At 30.2% G+C, this 23427-nt stretch overlaps 1 protein-coding gene across 1 annotated transcript; it reads left to right on the plus strand.

The window, feature by feature from the left end:
* Positions 1-8085: 8085 nt before the first annotated feature.
* LOC139516042 (uncharacterized) lies at positions 8086-21269 on the plus strand. The gene is made up of 13 exons (XM_071305850.1): positions 8086-8794; positions 10243-10708; positions 11113-11199; positions 11696-11730; positions 12219-12309; positions 12678-12758; positions 13456-13543; positions 13936-13970; positions 14187-14283; positions 14608-14987; positions 15293-15469; positions 15983-16084; positions 16917-21269. Exons 1-13 carry the CDS (start codon positions 8544-8546, stop codon positions 21165-21167), a joined length of 6141 nt encoding a protein of 2046 aa, XP_071161951.1. The 5' UTR covers positions 8086-8543; the 3' UTR covers positions 21168-21269.
* The last annotated feature ends 2158 nt before the right edge of the window (positions 21270-23427 follow it).

Genomic DNA, 23427 nt, shown 5'->3' on the forward strand with positions numbered 1-23427 from the left:
AAGTAGAATGCTTCTGCTACATAAATATGAGCTGTTTTTGACCATGCAATGTACATATATCGCGGACTAGCATCATTAAGTCATGCTAAATTACTGAAATCTTCACTATTTTAGCATTTTAGTTAAATTTTTGATGAAATGAAAATGGCCGCATTCGTGTTCATTCATAATATTGAAACGTAAGTTGTATTTGATGATGATACATAATATATATAAAGTTTGAGGATGAACACGGATGCGGCCCACTTTCATTTTTGACCAAAAAACATTTGAAAAGTGACGTTTTTAGGCACATTTGATAATTTTTCATATTTCAGCTTGAATCGGAACATTTTTAATGACTAAATCAGTTAAAATCTTTCACATAAACTAATCGAATCAATTGAAATAGACACTTAAATGTTTAAAAATTGTATAAAATCTTTCGTTAGATTAATTTGAAATTTGAGGCCAAAATCCAGCCTCACCGGATTTACTCCTTTTACAATAAAACTTGTATTGATTGATTTATTGTTGGTTATTAAACGTCAAGTGGCAAATATTTCATGCATGTTCAAAACGACAATAAAACTTGTAAAATTACAAAAAAACTTGATTTGTTGTACTGAATAACATTTAATTTTATGAAAATATCTAAAATATTGACAGTATAGTATAATGATTCTTTATCATAAATTTTCAATTTGTAACCCTCTGTGCGAAGTTCACTTAAGCGTATCGTCTTGCCCTAGTACCTCGAGTTTCCTTCCATCAAGATAGATATTTTAAAGTCGGTTAACTTTTTGTTCGACATATTATTTTCTAATAGCGTTTTGATTATTTTAGATTTATTATATTTGTGATTTTGCCAATTATGGCATTTAAACTGATACTCATAACCTTATAATTAGCCCAGGGACGACCATATGTCTCCTGACCTTCTCAGAAACAAATGGTTGTCCGTTAATAGACCATGCAGTATTTACCTTCAGAAGCTATAGAAGTGCCAGTCATTGAAAGTTGGATTGAATTTCATAATAACAACCAAGAATAACAGAGATAGAATAACTACCATCAGTGCAGAAATTAAATGCAAAATTCGTATCACTGATGTTATTTCTAAAGAAAGTTATTTAAAAATGACCCAAATGTTAATAAATAATTTACATAAAAAATCTTATGTATGGGATATTTGATCTTTTAGGCTATGAGTTCGGATCAATTAAGACCCTTTAATATCGATCTTCGTCATATTTACCATTTTCATATTTTGCTCTATAGAGCTACACGCAGACCTTTTTAAGTTGGAATTTGATTACCGACAGCAAAAAGAACACAAGAATCATGATTTTGCCAAAAAATCGTTTAAAAAATAAATGAAATATGTAAACGATTGTTGTTGGAGTAAACTTCCATATGCATGCGCTTTTTTAGTATTTATCCTTCTTGTCGTATAAACATAAATTAGTATGTGATAAAAAAAAAAAAAAAACAAAACATGATATAGCACAAAATAAATTGCATTATACAAGGAATGAACACATAACAACAGAGTTGAAGAACACTAGTATTCTCGTTTAAATTGATTTACATTTGTTACTTCTATTTGGTATTGTTTTTACTCATTGTTTAAGGCCGCACGGTGACTTATAGTCGCTTACCTACTACGTCCATTGATGCCTGGAGAGTTGTGTCGTTGGCAATCATACCATATGATTCATAAAGGAACATACCCCAAGTTTTCCCGGAAATATAGTTGCCATCAGACATCAAATGAATTTTCTTTTTATTCATATTGACTGTTCAAATCATATTTCAACCCCAAAAGCTTGATATAAAATTTTGTTATTTATAATTTAATGAATTTCAAGAAAAAAGTAAAATCACAAAAATACTGAACTCCAAGGAAAATTCAAAAAAGAAAGTTCCCAATCAAATGGCAAAATCAAAATTTCAAACACATCAAACGAACTGTTGGATAACAACTGTCATATTCCTGACTTGGTACAGGCATTTTCTTATGTAGAAAATGGTGGATTGAAGAAGGCACTGGATTCATGTTAAGAGACTCTTGGTTAAGAAGATAAGATCAAGCCAAATGTTGCTTCTTATATTTATAAAATCCACAGTTTAGATATTATGCATATATCTATTTTGTTGTGTTAAATAACTATTTCTATATTTTTTTCTATTTACATTTCATAATCAGGACTTTTTATCAACATGTTTTGATATGTTATTTTAAAATTCTCATCTTGAACTTTCAGTTATTTGTATGGTCATGTTTTAATCTGCTATCTAATTAGAAACAAGTTATTTTTAGTTCGTAAATGTAATTCTATGTTCTTTATTTTGATAATCTGATTATCAATTTACATTTATTTTTTCCAAATTCTATGATTGATATAATCCTATACAGTGAACAATATCACTCGGATTAATAGTCATTTGATATGTTTGCGACGAATAGTTCAATGTATTAGTCCTAAAAGGCTGAATTATGATAAGAAAAACAAAGAATATGAAATATCCATTATGACACAAAAATATAACATGCACAACACAAACACACAAAAACCAAAGTAGCAGCTCTTTTAATGATGTGCTCACTCTCAAAGTAAGATCAAGTAACAGTGAGGCCTTTCAAAACGAAGGGAAAACAAAACTTTTACCTCACTGTAATTTAGGACGACCCCTAGCACCTGTTAGAGCGAATTTCTTTCAAAAGAATGTTGTCTTTTATTTGACTAAAAACTTGTTATTTTTATTTAGGAAAAAGAAGATTGGACTCGTGTCCGTGAAAATCACAAAACACAGTAACATGCAACCACTATATCAGGTTCTGGTTACACAAAATCTTCTCATCACCACTTTCACTGGTGATATATACAACTACTAAACAACTGTATGGCACGCCGTTATTATATTTATTCAATTTCGAGATATCTTATTTAGTTAAATAAGATATCTTATAAACTAATTGAGATATCTTAATAACAAAATGAGATATCTTATATATTAATTGGGATATCTTATATATTAATTGAGATATCTGATTTATTAAATAAGATATCTTATATATTAAATAAGATATCTTATTAAAATGTTAATTAAGATATCTTATTAAATATATAAGATATCTTATTTAAAATATAAGATATCTCTATATATTTATAAGACATCTTATTAACTATATAAGATATCTTTTTTTATAGTTAATAATACAGATATCTTATTTACTTAATAAGATATCTCCATAAGTTAATAAGATATCTCTATTAGTTTATAAGATATCTCTATTAATTAATAAGATATCTTATAAAATAGGTATTTAAAAGATATCTTTATAAAGAAGTAAGATATCTTATATACTTTATAAGATATCTTATTAATTAATAGAGATATCTTATTAACTTATAGAGATATCTTATAAACTAATAGAGATATCTTATAAACTTTTAGAGATATTTTATTAACTTATAGAGATATCTTATTAACTTATAGAGATATCTTATAAACTAATGGAGATATCTTATAAACTTTTAGAGATATCTTATTAACTTATAGAGATATCTTATTTAATTGGTTATAAAGATATCTTATTTAATATATAAGATATCTTCATAAGTTAATAAGATATCTCTATTAGTTTATAAGATATCTCTATTAATTAATAAGATATCTTATAAAGAATGTATTTAAAAGATATCTTTATAAAGAAGTAAGATATCTTATATACTTTATAAGATATCTTATTAATTAATAGAGATATCTTATTAACTTATAGAGATATCTTATAAACTAATAGAGATATCTTATAAACTTTTAGAGATATTTTATTAACTTATAGAGATATCTTATTAACTTATAGAGATATCTTATAAACTAATGGAGATATCTTATAAACTTTTAGAGATATCTTATTTAATTGGTTATAAAGATATCTTATTTAATATATAAGATATCTTCATAAGTTAATAAGATATCTCTATTAGTTTATAAGATATCTCTATTAATTAATAAGATATCTTATAAAGAATGTATTTAAAAGATATCTTTATAAAGAAGTAAGATATCTTATATTCTTTATAAGATATCTTATTAATTAATAGAGATCTCTTATTAACTTATAGAGATATCTTATAAACTAATAGAGATATCTTATAAACTAATAGAGCTATCTTATTTACTTTCAAATTAAATAAGATATCTTATAAAAATTAAAGATATCGTAATACTTAATAAGATATCTTAATACTTAATAAGATATCTTGTTAAATAAATAAGATATCTTCAAATTTGAATAAATATAAAAACGGAGTGCCATACAACTGGTCCCATTGTGAGCGCAGATCCCTCCAAAAACCTCGCACAGTGGTGTAACAGCATGACATAAAAACAAGCTACAAAAATCAATTGGAAATGGCCGAACTCAACATATCGGTACGAAGCACACGCAGAGTTTTTGAAAATTATGCGGTAAAAACTAACGTAATTTGTCCTTAAATTTAAAAAAAAGGCCCATTACAATTTATATGTGTACTAAGGTTACATAAAAAGAAAATGTGGTATGATTGCCAACGAGACAACTTTCCAACAGAGACAAAAATGACACAGAAATTAACAAGTTGATGAGACCACAACTTTATCATGTTCCTCGTTAACAACCTAGACAAAAAACCAATCCAACCAAAATTCCTATTATTAGAAATTACATCATATGAGGAGAATGAAATCAGGGATCTATATTTTTAATAAGATTGAACCAAAACTTTAAATCTATATGGAACCGGCGAACGAAATTTCGGACTGATGGATTATGCAAAGACAAGAATAAAACAACACCTCACTATTAGTGTAGGCGGGGCATAAAATCAATTTAAGACTAGTATTGATGCATGTTTGCATATTTTTTTTTATATACGTGCATTTTAATCTTAGCATCTCACTCATATTTCCAGAATTAGGATAAATTCTGAAAATATATATTTTTTTATTTCTTGATCCCAAAGTATATCTTATAGTTTCAAACTTTCTATTTGTTTTTTTAAAAGTAATCTGTTGAAATAGTTACCTTATTTTTAATCTATACATTTCTAACAACTTGTAACCATGATAATATCCACTTGACATGCTTGAAATTCTATCAGATTACTTTTGGAGCGGTTATGAGTCTTTGAAACATGCTCACAAAGGTTTTTTTGGTGAAATCATTGTCATATTGGTCAAAAATTTTCTTTGCTTCAACCGGATTTGGAGGCGATATTATCAAAGAATTGATAAAATCAGCACAAAGGTTTACTTCCTAGATCATCTAGCCTCAAGCATCATGTCAGGCATTGTCATTACTATAAACCAATAAATGTATTCTAATCTGAGGAACAGTTTAACAAAAAATTTTACTAATGATACTGATGATCCACCACAAAATAACATAAGTAGAACCATACAAATAGTAAGCAAATACATATAAAAAAAGATGTAGTATGATTGCCAATGAGACAATTCTCCACAAGAGACCAAAATGACACAGAAATTAACAACTACAGGTCACCATATTGCCATCAACAATGAGCAAAGCCAATACCCCATTATCAGCTATAAAAGCCCCCGAAATGACAATGTAAAACAATTCAAACGGAGAAAACTAACGGCCTTATTTATGTACAAAAAATAAACGAAAGGGAATATGTAACACACAAAAGAACCACAACCATTGAATTACAGGCTTCTTATATCATGTTATCAAATCTATATATCATCTCCCATTTAGAAAAAACACACGAACAAATGAACCTATAATGTGTTGCTCTCCTATCTACAAAATGTATCCAAAGACAAAGATGTGGAACATATTCTATCATAATCATTTGGCAACTAATGTAATTACTGTCTCTTCCATGCCCGTCTTGAACATACAAAATAAATATTAAATAAACAATACTCCTAATGCTCAGGTTGGTTGTCATCGTGCGACACAGTTAATAACACCATATAGGAAAACATAGAACTCCCTTTTGTCATAAGACACTGTCAAACATCCAAACATACTATCCACACTCATCTGTGTCCACACTTGTAACATAATAAAAAATATGACTGAATTTCGTCAAAAATATGTCAAGCGAAATTAAGTTAATAACATCATATATTTAGATATCGAACATTTGAATATTAAAAAAAACCAGTTTATGAATACGTTTTATAAGTTCAAACGTTTAAGGCCGATCACCCCTAGTTTATGTATTCGTTTTATAAGTGAAATTCTTAAATACTCAATTTAACACGCAACTGACAGCGTTTATATCAAAATATATATCCTTATTTTAAAATCTACTAAAAAGTTACTTTATATTTGTTTAACCAGTCTCTCCAGTGATTTTCGAGGCCAAAATATTCGAAAGTCCAAAAGTAATACAAATATTTCCGTTCTCAATTACTGTATACTGTATACATTATTCTACTTGGCGACATTCCGTTCAAGGTTATGGTTGTTTTTCTGAATATTTTTTTTTAACATATATCACTAATTATTTTTTTGATTTTGTATTTCCATTGTATTATCAAATCTATTCGTTCAGTGTATGTTCACTTGTATAAATATGTCTTTTGATTGAGTTCAGCCATTTCAATTGATATTTTATAGTGTGTCTTTCTATATGTTGTGATGTTATGCTATTGTTTCAGGAAAAGTTGAAGGTTGGTACATATCAAAACTTATTAATCCGCTGCATGAATGAGCTCCGATCTACGAGTCCTTATATGGAGTATAGTAAGATGGTATATCCGAACAAGGAAGCAAGGAAACTGTATCTATACTTTTTATTGTCGAAATAAAATCTATAAAAATCTGAAAATGACATATAAATGATCATAAATCTAAATTAAATATGGTCAAAGTCAAATGTTCTTTTTAGAAAATGTTGTCCAATCTTACTACGAAACTAGACATAGAAGAAGAAAAAGAAGAGGAATCCTTCTATTCACCTAAATAAAGTGCGTGCCTCAAAATTTCTTAACATTGACCAATACACCATTTAAAATGAGCTCAAGGTCATATGAACCCTGTCAGACAAACATGTACAGCTTATAAACATTCCATACACCAAATATAGTTGACATAGTACTTTTAGGAGAAATAACACATTGTTTTCCCCCCTTTTTTTTTTGAATTGTCCTTTTAAGTTTCCAAAATATTTCATAGAAATACCAAAGTAGAAAAGAAAGGTTGCTTTGAAATACACAAGGTGTATGTTATGACGCAGCATTTTTCTGCAATGAAATGCATGGTTAACTTCCCACAACATTCAATTTCAAAGGAATATTTTTCTATCCTTTTTCATACGAAACCGGATGTGACGGACTATGATTTAATGGTATTAAACCTAAAGCCTCCGGGATGCACATGATGGGTTCCATATACTGGATATATTCACATATTACTCATTATAAGGGAGATACCATTTGATTTTTATGGGGGGGCTAGGATGAAAAATTTTGTCCTGCATTTTTTTTTAGCTGTAATCTCTGTCCTGCCTTTTTATTTTTCACTCTGTTCGGTCCTGCCTTTTTTTTTTTTAGTTTATCCTGACTTTTTTTTTTACCTAAATTGTCGTCCTGACTTTTTTTTTTGCAAGTGTCTCATCCTGCCTTTTTTTTACTCAAAACTCCTGTCCTGCCTATTTTTTTCAAATTTCATCCTAGCCCCCTACCCCCCCCCCCCCCCCCCATAAAAATCAAATGGTAGCTCCCTAATCGATTTTTTTTTTGTACTTGAGAAAACAAGTTAGTTAAATAAACTGTTATCTCAGAGATATGTCTCGCTTTTTTATTTCGATAATGCAAATGCCAAGTTGAAATTAAAATAGCAACACTGTATTATGTAAATTTCGTAAATATTCAAAGTCAATGAACCATGACTGAAAGTTCATGGCTAAACGAACTCCATGGAAATGAGATGTGCCAATGCTGAGACTACTATAACAGGGGTCGGATGGGAAATATTCTGCATATGCCCAAATTAATATTTAAATTAGGTTGAGTTGCGACGGCGGTTTCCATTGGCTGCTGAAAGGATGCATGGTGCTTTCAAACTCCCATCATCCTATGCGCCTGTATGCTGCTTCCTTTAGCATCCATATTGCACATTTCTCACTACGAAAAAGAAAAAGCTATATTTTGTCAACATTTTGATAACATATCTGAATAGAAATTGAGAGTCTTTGTACATATATATATTCTTAATTACACGCCATCGTCTTTTGGAGACGAACTAGCAAGAAAACTACGACGATAGCGTATTTTTGTGTCTGAATACTTTTGTACCAAACCAAACTTATTTCTTTAAATTTTAGATTTGTATATATTTGTAGATTATATAATTGTTGTACATAAAAAGAGACATAAAGTAGCCAGTTTAGTTTTTGTATCAATACAGATTATAGTCTTGAACTTTTAGTGTTACGGTTTCAGTGTTTTATATTGCCTGCAGTTAAATTTTTGTAGCATTAAATTTTTTTAACATATTTGGTCAATATAATTTGTGTCATACTTATATTATAGATATGTTTAACATTAATCTTGATAAAGGTTTGAGAAGCGTTTTAATTGCAGGGGATTCCAACCTGAAGCAGCTTAAACCCATGTTTGATTACCCACTTAGAACACTGTGCATACCTGGTGCCAGAGTAGTACAGAATGACCGGAAAGAATTCTATTCCCAACTGATGAGTGCAATGAAGACGGAAAACCCAGACGAGATTGTTCTGCATCTAGGTTCGAATGATGTTTTCGGTGATGTTGAATCAACTTTGAGGTATTTTTACAAAAACGATAATTGGTTTACGAAAGCTTAAATATAAAATTCATGAATTTATTGTTTAGCTGCACCATACGCAATTACTACTGGATACAATTATGAATGATTGCATATGTTTGCCCTCTGAAATCATATTTATCTATGATAATTATTCATTGATATTATATAAAAACCCTATAAAAAAAATTCCCTTGTTTTTATGATACATCATGACATGTAATACAAGGTTACCGTAATACAATTCATGTACAATTATTGAAAGATGATCACAATCACAAAATAATTCTGAAGAAATTGATAGGACGACACTCGCCCGAAATTATATTTTAAAAAGAAACATATCAGGAAAAACATCGTCTTTTTCGGTTCATATACATGATGTCTATTATCTCGCCCAAAAAACCTTAAAACATTTTGTATGGCCCCACAAAGCTTTGACACATCTAGTTTTCTACTCTTTTCACCCTATTTATTGTCTAAAGAAAATGCGTAAACTTTATTGAAAAGTCCAGAGAACTCGGAATGAAATCTTGACCTGCAGAAAAAAAAATAACACCATAGATAAGTGATAGGTTAACCAATAAAATGGAAAAAAAAACTGGTATTTAGTGCATGTTAGAAGGAGGAACTTATTTAAAAACAAAACAATTCCAAAAATCTTGCCTTAACACATGGCATACATTTCGTAAGGCCAAAATAAAACATATGTCTGTTTAAGGTTACATACTTGAAATACATAGGGTAGGTATTTCGGTATTTCCATTTTATTTTACTCTTTTGAGTCATGTGTTTTTTTCTTGTCATGGTCCGAGTTGAACATGGGCCGAGTTACCTGTAAATTTAATTATTGGATTATTTCCCTTTGATATTGGTTAGAAAACATGGGGACAAAGTGTTTATTTCATCACACAAGTCGCAAATGGGCAGAGTTACCCGTAAATTTAATTATTGGATTACTTTCCTTTTATATTGGTTAGAAAACATGGGGACAGTGTGTTTATTTCATCACACAAGTCGCAAAGTTCCTTTAAACAGCTGTTATATCATGATTGTGAACATGAGGATTTATTAGGCAATTGATTTATATTATTGGCAACACTAACTTCACCTTTATGAAGAACAATGTTAAAAATTCTTGCCAAATGATGTTAAAGGTAATTTTTTGGTGCAAATGATAAAATTTACATGTATTTTACAAATCGATGGTAAAAATTGGCCAATCATATTAATTTTTTTCCCAAATTAACAGTAACCCATATTTGTTTGAGATCTTTGACAAATCATGTAATTTGCTTGGCTTATTATTATGATTTAAAAGAAACATTTTTGTATAAAAAAATTCCTAGTTTCTAATGTTAAAGAATTCAGTAGATATAGCTTATTTACTGTAATGAATATGATGAATATTATTTGCCTCATGTACAAGTTTATTATTTTGTCTTTAGATCTTATAGATTCCTGATAGAGAATTTACTGCTGGAATTTAAATCTTTGCAAATAGGTATTTGTGGCATACTTCCCCGTGCAGTAAACCACTATGAAAGTACTTATTGGAACATGTCAGCATTGCCAAGACTGCAGAGAGATGTTGAGAAGTTGAACGCTGGTATACAGTCTTTAACTGGTGGTTACAGTAGATGTTTTTTTATTGATTATGCCAAGCTCTTTCAACCTGCTGTTCATCTTGGAAGGGACGGACTTCATGTTAATAGAAATGGTGCTTTTATTTTGAAGAGGACTTTAGAGAACTATTTAGCAGAGAGACAAAAGTGTGTGACATATATGAATGCAACCTTATTATCTCCTGTACAGATACCTGATGTAGAATCTTTATCACCCAAGATGACCTATGCAGAAGTGGTGAGACTATCAGTACCTTCATCTGATACAAGGAACAGACCTTTTGACAAGGTATTTGATAATTATATGTATGAATAGAAAATATGAAAGCAAATACATATTTGTCTATCACCATCTTGCATTAGAAAGTAACATTTTATTTTCTATGATGTTTTTTAAATTGTCTCCCTGGCATTTTAATGCAGTTTATACTTTGAAAAAAATATAGTACATTTGTTCATAGCACATACTGATGTCCTAGATAAGAAGAATAAAATATAAGCAAATCATTGGAATGTAATGACATAAGTATTACAAAAAAAGGGATATTATTTGAATATTATCTTTTTGTAAAGTGTGTATTATACTTACATGACTTAACGCAATTGAAACTGTTCATGTAACTGATGATTTTATATTATAAGTACATATATAAACATTTGCTGTTGAGAATAACATTTGAATGTTTATTACAGGATGTTTACCATCAGAATTCCTCTAGAACCCCTTCTAACAGGAAGAGATTGTGTTTAGCTGGGGCAAGAAGAACAATTAAAAGAAGAGTAAGTGAACAATTAAAATTTGTACCATTTAAAATAGAAATATATATCATTTTATGATACAAAATAAAGATAATATCATAAAATTAAAGATTCTCTATAACTTCTTATACAGCTATGATGAAACTCAATTTAATGTTATAGGATAAATTGCTAAAAGATTAAAAAAAAAAAACAACAACAAAAAAACTGATTAATGGTATGTACCCTTGTTTTTTTAAGATGTAAGCCATTTAAGATTTGATGGCAAATATTCCCTCTAGATTTTCTATACACTTAACATTAGCACAGGTGATTTTCTTTTAAAAACTATGTAAAATAAATAAAGAACAGGCTTTTAAACTATATTAGAAAAAGAATTGACAGAGTTAGCATTCTAACTTTTTTATGGAACTAAACGAATAAACCAGAGGATTACTAATATCTGTCAAAAACAAAGACAAGAGAACATCCTAAATGTTATATAACTGTATTTGTTTTCATTACCTTATTAATTTAGTCTCAGAGAAAACCAAGAGGAACTTATAAAACAGGGTTTGTTATCATTGCATTATTGTTGATTTTTCATGTGTTTTGTTATTGTAATTATGTTTTTTCGTTATAGCCTGATTTAGTTTTAAATGCACATAAATTACCATGGCATGCTTTTAAAAAGTTAACATTCAAGTTTATTTTTAAATGTTTGCATGCTTATGCATGTTTTATGCATGTTTGTGATGATGTTAAACAAATAAAAAATAAATTTCAAGGCAACAACAGTTTTAGTGTTACAAATTTTAAATACTATCATGGAGCTTTTGGTTTAAAGGAGAAGTTATATATAAGTGTGAAAACTAGTACACATATGATGTATATATGAAGGCTATAGCACGTGTGAATTTATATTGTATTCTTAGAAAATTTACTTTCACATGCTTAAAAGAAGGTTGAAAACAATGAAATATGAATAACAAATTCCATTAATCCCAAAATCACAGTTTTAAACTGTTTTATTTTTCTAATTCTACTTCAACTTTTTATAGATACAGTATAAAGAGGAATGAGATAGTCCTAGATGTTACTGATGATGTTGCTGTTATCTTGTCATCCTCAGTCATTTGTACTTTTTATCAGGTATTGTTTTGTTTACTTAAAGATTTATGCTGATATTGAAATGCAGAAAATTAAAATATCATTTATCAATTTCAACATTTACATTTTTAATTCTTTAATATAAAATATCTGTAAATATTAGTGAGACTTAAATTTTGAATTATAAGGGGAAAACATTTATAGAATATAATAGGTCAAAAGTACTATGTTGTTTGAATAAATTTGTTACTTTATCCCTTCTTGTGCATGAATTTGTAAAGTTAAGATTTAAAAAGCTTAAATTATTCATTAACCCTGTGAGATCATAGGAAATTTACTAATTATTGAACTTGAATTTTTATTTCATTGCATAAAGGCAGATATTTGATTAATTGTTGTACTTTTTTTAGACTGACACAAGAAAGCAACCTGTAGAATCTGTACAATTCAAGCAATCAAAGAAAACAGCAGTGACTAAGAAAGAAAAAAAAGTAATCTTGTTACATAGCTTCTATTCTGTAACCTGTTCAAATATTTACACCAACAAAATTTTAAAAGAATGAAAAAAGTAAATAAGTTGGTAGCTTATGATATATAAACCACAAAATGTAATTACTTATTCGTATTATATTAGATTAAGATTCTTCAAACTTTATTTTTCTTTTACATGTTCTGTTCAAAGTTTCAGTTTTAACATGCACAAATTTCTAATTCATTTTATGTTTGATTATGACCTATGCTAACAGTCATGAAGTGTTATAGAAAAATATTTTTCAACCAGTTTAAACTTCTGTTTGATGATGGGGAATTGATTTTTCCATGATAATACCTATTTTTCCATGATAATACCTTTATCGATCACACAACATTTGAATTACAAGAATTTCATAAAAATTTTGACCGCTACAAAAAGTTTTCAAATTTGTGGCGGGAGTAGAGTTCTTACAATGGACCAGAGCGATTTATACAAGCTTGATAACGGTATTTTAAATTTTCAATAGATTGATCAGAAAAGGCACATACAATAGTGTTTTTTTTTAGTGGGTGTTTGATTTCTTTTACCCAGCGAAAGGTGTTATTAATTCATGTTTACCTACAGACATTGAAATTTCAAATCATATCAGATTGATAGATGTAATATATATCAAAGGTTGTTCATTTAAAGTTCAATATTCAATATCTTTTCAGAGCACATATAATTGTCCTGTTTGTCCAGTAACATGCTCCAGAGAAGATTTTCTGATAGACCATGTTATTTGCCGTCATGCTAAAAAAGGTTTGGTATTACCAATTCTAAGAATTTAGATATTGTGATTTTCGAATTTGATATTTTGGTATATAGAAGAAGGAATTTGGAAACCTGACTGACAATAGGCATTTTAATATTAGGTTGATATTAGGATTAGTATAGGATTGAATGAGACTTCTCTGGGTATAATTTATCATAAATAGAACAGCAATTATAAAATATTGATTAAGTACATTTTGATGATCCAAAAGAATAAGCAATTTGTCAAAGGCACTTTCCAAGTTATTAAATATATTACTGGTATTAAAACTTTAAATTCCCTATACTTAATTTGTGTTAAAAGATTGATATGTACAGTAAAATAGGATTGCTGAATGAAAATCGATATGTATATATATATGATGTATTTTTTATTCCAGGTCAAACTCACTCAGTCAAAGAAATTTCTCTTAAGGTTTGTAATGTTTTGAATTCATTATGTCTGGTGATAATCATTTGAATATGTGGCGAATCAGTTTTTTTTAATTATTTTGTGCTTACTATAAGAAATGTTTGAATTATAGGTAGTTTATATATACAGAAGGAAAAAAGAAGAAATACATGTACCAATCTGACAATTTTTTACAAATTGATATATGTTTTTGAAAAACTTACTCTTTTATCTTGATAGGTACCAAAAACAGAAGAACCTGTGGAGGAGCTGAGGAGTTCCTTTGATGAGAATGACAAAGACATACATGACATAGAATATGTTAGTGTAAACATAGGTAAGAGTGTTATCATTTTTAAATGTGTTGGATGGCATAATCTTTTCAACTGCATATAATATTGCAATAGATTTAGTGAAAATGAAATAGTTTGGGCTTCACTTGTGCATTTTGTCTATCTAATTACCTTTTAAATTAGATTGCTGTTGTATTTTTCCCTTGTGTACAGATTCATTTTAAGCCAAAGTGGAACATTTATGCTTTGTTAATGATGTATTAAGAATGTGCTATGTACCTATTTCAGCTTTGTTTTTTTTAACCACACTACTTCTAGTCCTATATTGATTATATAGTTCTGAAACCATAAGTCCATTATTGTTACAGAGAGTTATGAAGGGGATTGTATTATTCCATCAAGAACAGAATTTGAAGAGAGTGATGAACTGGAGTGTAGCAGTCCAACAATAGAATTTGCAGAGATTGGTGAAACAGAGTGTAGCATTCCAACAATAGAATTTGCAGAGATTGGTGAAACAGAGTGTAGCATTCCAACAATAGAATTTGCAGAGATTGGTGAAATAGAGTTTAGTATTCCACCAACAATAGAACTTGCAGAAACTGATGAAATGGAGTCTTGTAGTCCAAAAAGAATAGAGTTTCCACTACCAACTCTGAAGGTTTTGGCAAGCAAATGTTGGAAGAACTTTAAAAGTTTTATCCTGCATCTCTGTGGGGATGTTGAATTGAATCCGGGACCAACAATGGTAAATTTAAAATATATTTATATTACTTGATTTTTAAACATAATGTCCCTTTACGACAATTTAACTAAAAACAATCTTTGACTATAAAATGTACAGGATGATAATCATGAAGAATACAACAACTTCCTAAAATAAAAAGCAGACAGCAGATTCCAAATAATTTATGTTTTTTATGATGTAACAGAACATGTATGTAATACAGTAATACATGTTGCATAGATCCATATATTTTTTATGAAGTGATTTTCAGGTAAATTAACTTCTATAACTATTTATTTATTATATATGCTTTTATATTCTTTCAGCTTACATGCAAGTGGGAACAGTGTACAGAGAACAAGTTCACTGATGTTCGACTGTTAGCCCAGCATGTGATTTCACACATTTCTCCTGGAATTGTGTGCCAATGGGAAGAATGTGTATATTGTTGTCGGAATGATCAACACAAACTGGAAAGTCATGTGCTAAAACATATATACTTGGTAAATATCTCAACAGAAGTTATATATAGAATTAAAAAAGATGTATAATTGCCAATGTGACAACTGCAGGTCACCATATGACCTTCAAGAATGAGCAAAAACCAAATCATAGAGTAAGTTATGTACGGCCAAAAGTGAACAGTATATAACAACTCAAACAAGAAAACATACAGCAATAACGTCCAACAATGAATTGCTGGCTGATGCCAAACCCAACACTACCCTCTCCCCTTTAACTGTGGTATAAAAGTACAACATCAGAACAATCTATAAGCAACAGTGGAAAAGAACTTAACTCATCAGTGCAATCACTAGTTTCTCAAGCAATTTTATAGGGAAAAGAAAAAAGATGAAAAGAACATCATAATTTTACCCAAATGAAAAAAAGAAAGTATCTTTGTATGGCATGAGGCTGATAGTTATGTCTCATTGTTGGATATTGTATATATATAGTACCATGTAAATTGTACCAATTTCCTTTAAATGATGCATATAAATTGATTTAATTTATAGGAACAGTTTGCTTTTCATTCAATTGAAGAATGGAGAAGAGCACTTCCTTCAGGGCAGTTTTCAGAGACTTGTACAGATCTTCACTTGTGTCCTTCAAATTTGGTAAGGTTATTTCCATTTTAGCCTAATATAAAACTTATAAACCTTTTCTTTTGCACAAGCATTTAACATTACATGTTTTATATCAATTTCTTATTTATTAGTATTTCAAATATGTAGTATGATTGACAATGAGACAACTATCAAACAGAGTCAAAAGATGTTGATTTCAGCAATTATGTGTCGCTACAATCTTCAACAATGAGCAATACCTCAATCATATATTCAACTTTAAAGGCAACAACATTAAACATGTGAAATTAAAAAACGTTCTGATATATGACAAAATCTATTGTTTACAGTATATAGAAATATGAAGATGTGGTAACATTGCCATTGAGACAAATCAAAATGGCCACTAGAGATGGATAGCTATAGAAAATTAAAAACTATAGGTTAACCAATAGGTATGCCTAAATGTTTATTACAGCTAATTTCCTATTGCATGTAAAGCAAAACCTTGGTTGGCTTGCTTGTTTTGATTGTATAATTGTTTATACAGACTTTGTAAATAAGATTAACATCTTTAAACAATATATATAGGCAGAGTTTAACCTGTATATATAATTTTTGAATTTAATTGGGTGTTATCCTAATGATTGTACAATATAGAAACAAAGCAAGCAAGCTAACTAAAATCTTGCATTACATGCTTTAGGAAATTAGCTGTAATGTCCTTCACAATAGACATGAAAGAAAATAAAACTGCTATCAAGGACGCACTTGTGTTAATACAATATCACAAATTTGCATTATAAGATGTCTCAAATACTAAAAACAAATACAATAAGTAACAATGTGCATATATATTTTTTCATACCTATTTTTGTTGCAGAAGATGAAGTTAAATCTCCCACTGTTAGATGAAGAATTCAGTATGCCTTCTCAGTACCCATATACTGTTAGAGATCATCAGCTTTTTATACTACAATTAAAGACAAAAAATCCAGAAAATTATGAAAGATTACTGTCTGTCTTTCATCAAAAGGTTGAAACCATGAGTGAAGATACTACAGCCAGTCAATCCGGAACTGAGCCCTCAACTTCCAACAGTGGTAATAATACAACAGAGCTGACAATCCAGGGAATTGATCCATTGGCTATCTTGAACTCTAACATGACACGCTCAAGTCAACATGTAATTGTGACAAACCGTCCTGAGCTGACCAGTACCAATCAGAGTACAGTAAAATTTAGACTCCAAGATGAAACAGAAATAGTAACAAGGAAGTATATCTCAGGCAATTCTAAGAAGAGAAAACATGCAGCCTCAAGCAGTCAAAATTTTAATGATGAAAACATGACCGGAAATGATCTTATAACAAACTTAAATATATGTAGACAGGCTATTTTGGTGGAACATAATATAATCACCAAAATGCAAGATATGAAATTTCTTGATCCAAAGAATAAATTTCTTTCGTCATTTGAGGAAGCTGCTATTAATATGTCAACTTATCCAGACTGCTCTGAAGGAGTTTTCATTTTTTCTATCTTTGATATTGAGATTGAAAATCACAATGCTCCGGTACATTATATACGATACATAGAATCCGGATATTACAAACATTTCATGGAAGAGACTTTTCTTGAGGTAATATGTCAAACCTTGGGAATTCTGCAAGATAATGTCTTTTTATGCAACATATTAACTGGTGGAGATCAGCAGAGAATGCTTATTGGAAAGAAAAACAAGGACTTAAGAAAATCTAGAATACGCCCTGACAAAATTTATGGCAACAATTTAAAGAGCTTAAAATCTAGAAGACAACAGTTGTGTGAAAAAGTTAAAGACTTTTGTGACATTGAACTAACTGCTTGCTTTGTGCACACTGCTAGGCATGGTTATAAAGTAAACATAGATTCAGATGCTGGTGATGGTCTTTACTTTTCATCTAACAATGAACTATTCCACACAGAAACCATTCAGAACAAGATACTTCATTACCCAGAAGTGAAAAATGCAGAAGTTAGTGAAAAATTCTCAGATGACTTTATGAAGCCTCTCCCTGCTTGTAATGTGAATAATCTATGTTATAAAAGTTGCATGATTAACTTTCTATCAAATGATCACAACAGATTCCTTGGAAATGAAAATTTACGCTATCCATACAGATTTTCAACCAGTCCAAAGGCCACTTCTCTGAGAAATCGTGTATTGTACTTGTACAAAAATCATCAGCTGAATGAACTTAAGATCATTTACTCATCTTTCCAACAGGTAGACCAGAATCAAGAAATCATTAATAACGAAAATATGATTGATTCCAATGGAGAACCTAAAACCAAAAGAACAAGGACATTTATTCCACGGAAGAAAATTCTGACAAAAGAAATGGCTTTGCAGACTATTACAGGACAAGATGTGGAAAATATGTTCAAAAAAGTAAACTTATATGATAACTACAAAAAAAATCTTTTACAGAACAGAAGTTTTATTATCCAGGTTTACGATGACGTGAAAGTTATTGCAATTATGAATGATTATGATGATGAAAGTGGAGAATTTAGGAGCTCTGATTATGTTAAAACATCAAGGGATCTTTTCGAAAATGGTTATTTTTACACTTGCACCTGTCGTATCTATTGCACCTTATTGGAATCCCTGGATAACGATATGCAACAGTATGATGCTCTGGATGAAAATGGTATTAAATGCATGCATTGTCGTTTTTTGCATCAAGAGGTATCACCAAACTTGCAGAGGGATGAACAAGCAACCTTAACAAATATTCAAGAAGTCATCCAAAATGCTCTGTTATATAAGGATAGGAAAATTATTGAATTGCCAACTGCAAGACCAGGAACAAAAAAGTTTTCAATTTTGATAGATGATGACATTTCAATAGTTCACTTGACATTCAATTCACGTCTTCAGCGGTATGTTGTTTCCTGTTTAAATGGATTATGTAAAAGTAAAAAAGGTTGCAAGAAAAATGTTGACTGTCTTAACACTGATCAAAACTTATGTGCTCACTTGTCTGAACTGAAGAAGGCTCCTCATTTTTGGACAGAATTTATCAAACCTGAAGCTGCAGTGAATACTGAAAATGATGAGAATATTCAGCTTATTGACCAGGAATTTGAAGAAATTACTGGCAATGACATAGAAGAAGAAATTCCGGCTCTGAATCCAAGCGACTCTAATTTTGATGTGACTAGTGGACTTTGGTCATTTCCTTGCGTAAGTCGTCATAAACCACGGAAACAACAAGATCCCAATCTAGTTCGAAATATACAACAACGTTATATATTGGGTGCTCTTAATTTGAACAATGTTGAAAATGGATGCATCAAAGGTCAACATCTTATTCCAGATATTCCAACTTCAGGTTGTCCATGTGGTGCAGGCTGGACAAGTAATCAGCAGCTAAATGGTGTAACTACATTTTCAAGAGTACTCACTGTCTTTACAAAAATAGCACCAGTACAGTGTCAGGTTTATAGCAGAAGCTGTGTAAATGAAGCATCACCATGTAAAAAAGACTGGGATGAAGGAGATAAAGAATGCATACATGTAGTTACTCGAGATACTGCAGCTGGAGATGAAATTGGTTGGGCATTTGTAAACCAGGTTTTGTCCACTAAAATAACCTTTTCAGCGTTCTGTGATTTAAAAACTAAAGACTACAAAGAATGCAATCCTAATTTCAGGTCATTTATGGATTCATCTGTATTTATAAAGTGGTGGTTTAGTTGGGCATCAAATATGAAGATTGACTTTAGGAAACCTTGTCCTATCTGCAAATTTAGACCTAAACAACTTGCCTGTGATGGAACGAAAGTTGGTATTGGATTCAGACATGCTTCTTTTGAGGAAATAAGTAAACCAGATAATCCTAACAATATAATGCCTACATTACATCGTAGAATGGCCAGATGCTTCCTTTTTGACAGAGTTGGAGATAAAGAACAACTTACTACCGCTAGACACCATTTGAACTACTTAGCAAAGTTAAATCTTGATAAAATTCCACCTCAAGAAATATTGTCTGGTGAAGATACTCAGCAGAGAGACAACATACTACTAGAAATATTAGACAACTCTGTAAGGCCTTCTTTCGGACGCTTTCTTAATGACATGCCAGACGTGGAAAAGATATCTTATGCCCTCATACTACATATGCTTTGCACTACTGCACCAGTTATCAGTTTAATTCCATATTCTTACTTGAATGATCTGACTGAGTTATTAGACCACATTAGTGGCATTAATATAAATGCAGCTGGAAATGGCTTTTACAACAGAAAAATGTATGAAATGAGAGAGTATTCTCCGGAATTGAGAGATTTGATTGCTTCATCCATGCTTAGTCATGCCGATCCTCAAGGAAATAATTTTATTCCGGATGATATCATTGCATTCATTCGATATTTGATCAAATGTATTGCAGACATGGAGATTACACAACCAGATCCAGCAAATCCACAACAGGGAACATATAACCCAGCTAAGTATGGAAGAGCTTACTACTTTTCAGAAACAGGTGAAAAACTGCGCCCTGTTAGAAAATTTACCATTGATGGTGAGAAGAGAAAAAACCCAGCATATGATGACCCACCTCTTCCCCATGACAACTGTGAGAAATATTTTTCCAAAACTCAAATTTCAGCAAGAGGTACTTCAACATTATTTTTATGGTTTTGTCCAAGTCATGGTCACTGTTATGGGTTTCACATGACCAATGCAGAAGGCAGAAAAGATCCATCAGCCTCCCTTTACTCACATTTGGAGCATCCACCAACAGATATCTTCTATGATTTTGCATGTAATCTACAAGAGTATTGCCTAAACAGAGAAAGTGGCTACTACCGATGTGTTCGTTTCTTCCATGATATTTTCCATGGGTATTCTCATAAATGCTCATGTGCCTACAGATCTTCAAGACTCCAAGGATTTGACACAATAAACTCTGAAATATGTGAACAATTCAATAGCTTTATCCAATGTATAAAGTCATCAGCACGGCAAATGACCCAGGAACATTTTTGTTTTTATCTACAGTTTTTTTTACATGAATGGAATGAGAGAAAAAGGGAAAAATATCAGAAACGAATTGCAGTGGCAGTTGCTGGAGCTCCATAACTACAAACAATATCCATTTTAGTCATCAAAATGTAATACCAAATAATTTAAGTTTATGAATCTCTCTTTGTTTTAAGTCCTTTAATAATTATTATAGTGTCATATATTTTTGTAGTTTTTTTAAATGCCCCTTAGTAGTAAAGTGTTTTATGTTTTGGTTGAATCTCCCTTAGTTTTATAAAGAAAAATATTTTTTGTCAAATCTCTTTGTATGTAGTCCCTTTATATCATTGTGTCATATATTTTTGTATTTTTTTAAAAGCCCCTAAGTATTAAAGTGTTATATGTTTAAGTTAAATCTCCCTCAGTATTATAAAGTAAACTATTTTAAGTTAAATCTCTCTTTGTTTGTTAAAAGTCCCTCAATAGCATAATGTCCTACATTTCTTGGTTAAACCTCTCTTTGTTTGTTTAAAGTTCCTTAATATCATAGTGTTATATTTTAAGTTAATTATCCTGTAGTTTGTTTAAAGTCCCTTAGTAGCATAGTGTCATATTTAAATTGAAATCTCCTGTAGTTTGTTAAAAGTCCCTTCTGTAGTTTGTAAAAAGTCCCTTAGTAGCAAAGTGTCATACTTTAAGTGAAATCTCCTGTAGTTTGTCAAAAGTCCCTTCTGTAATTTGTTAATAGTCCCGTAGTAGCATAGTGTCATATTTTAAGTGAAATCTCCTGTAGTTTGTCAAAAGTCCCTTCTGTAGTTTGTTAAAAGTCCCTTAGTAGCATAGTGTCATATTTTAAGTGATATCTTGTGTAGTTTGATAAAAGCCCTTTAAAGTTCCTTGGTAGCAAAGTGTCATATTTTAAGTTCTATCTTCTGTGATTAGTTAAAAGTTCCTTCTGTAGTTTGTTAAAAGTTCCTTAGTAGCATAGTGTCATATTTTAAGTTAATTATCCAGTAGTTTGTTAAACGTCCCTTAGTAGCATAGTGTCATATTTTAAGTTATATCTTCTGTAGTTTGTTCAAAGTCCCTAAGTAGCATAGTGTCATATTTTAAGTTATATCTTTTGTAGTTTGTTAAAAGTTCCTTAGTAGCATAGTGTCATATTTTAAGTTATATCTTCTGTAATTTGTTAAAAGTCCCTTCTGTAGTTTGTTAAAAGTTTCTTAGTAGCATAGTGTCATATTATAAGTTATATCTTCTGTAGTTTGTTAAAAGTCCCTTCTGTAGTTTGTTAAAAGTCCCTTCTGTAGTTTGTTAAAAGTACCTTAGTAGCATAGTGTCATATTTTAAGTTAGTTATCCCGTAGTTTGATAAAGTCCCTTAGTAGTAAAGTGTCATATTTTAAGTTATATCTTGTGTAGTTTGTTAAAAGCCCTTTAAAGTTCCTTGGTAGCAAAGTGTCATATTTTAAGTTATATTTTCTGTAATTTATAGTTAAAAGTCCCTTCTGTAGTTTGTTAACTGTTCCTTAGTAGCATAGTGTCATATTTTAAGTTATATCTTCTGTAGTTTGTTAACAGTCCCTTCTGTAGTTTTTTAATCTGTAGTTTGTTAAAAGTCCCTTCTGTAGTTTATTAAAAGTTTCTTAGTAGCATAGTGTCATATTTTAAGTTAGTTATTCCGTAGTTTGTTAAAATTCCCTTAGTAGTATAGTGTCAATTTTTAAGTTATATCTTCTGTTGTTTGTCAAAGGTCCCTTCTGTAATTTGTTAAAAGTTCCTTAGTAGCATAGTGTCATATTTTAAGTTATATCTTGTGTAGTTTGTTAAAAGTCCTTTAAAGTTCCTTGGTAGCAAAGTGTCATATTTTAAGTTATATCTTCTGTAATTAGTTGAAAGTCCCTTCTGTAGTTTGTTAAAAGTCCCTTCTGTAGTTTGTTAAAAGTTCCTTAGTAGCATAGTGTCATATTTAAAGTTAGTTATCCCGTAGTTTGTTAAAAGTCCCTTAGTAGTATAGTGTAATATTTTAAGTGAAATCTCCTGAAGTTTGTCAAAAGTCCCTTCGTAGCATAGTGTCCATATTTTAAGTTATATCTTCTGTAGTTTGTTAAAAGTCCCTTAGTAGCATAGTGTCATATTTTAAGTTATATCTTCTGTAGTTTGTTAAAAGTCCCTCAGTAGCATATTTTCATTTTTTAAGTTATATCTTCTGTAGTTTGTTAAAAGTTCCTTAGTAGCATAGTGTCATAATTTAAGTTAGTTATCCCGTAGTTTGTTAAAAGTCCCTTAGTAGCATAGTGTCAATTTTTAAGTTATATCTTCTGTAGTTTGTCAAAACTCCCTTCTGTAATTTGTTAAAAGTTCTTTAGTAGCATAGT

Source organism: Mytilus edulis, chromosome 3 (assembly GCF_963676685.1).
Source record: "Mytilus edulis chromosome 3, xbMytEdul2.2, whole genome shotgun sequence".
Classification (NCBI taxonomy): domain Eukaryota; kingdom Metazoa; phylum Mollusca; class Bivalvia; order Mytilida; family Mytilidae; genus Mytilus; species Mytilus edulis.

Coding starts and splice junctions, on each gene's coding strand:
- LOC139516042 (XM_071305850.1), top strand. CDS start 8,544: ATGTTTAACATTAATCTTGATAAAGGTTTGAGAAGCGTTTTAATTGCA. Junction 11,200..11,695: donor GAAGAACAATTAAAAGAAGA/GTAAGTGAACAA, acceptor TTATTAATTTAG/TCTCAGAGAAAACCAAGAGG. Junction 12,310..12,677: donor TCATTTGTACTTTTTATCAG/GTATTGTTTTGT, acceptor TACTTTTTTTAG/ACTGACACAAGAAAGCAACC.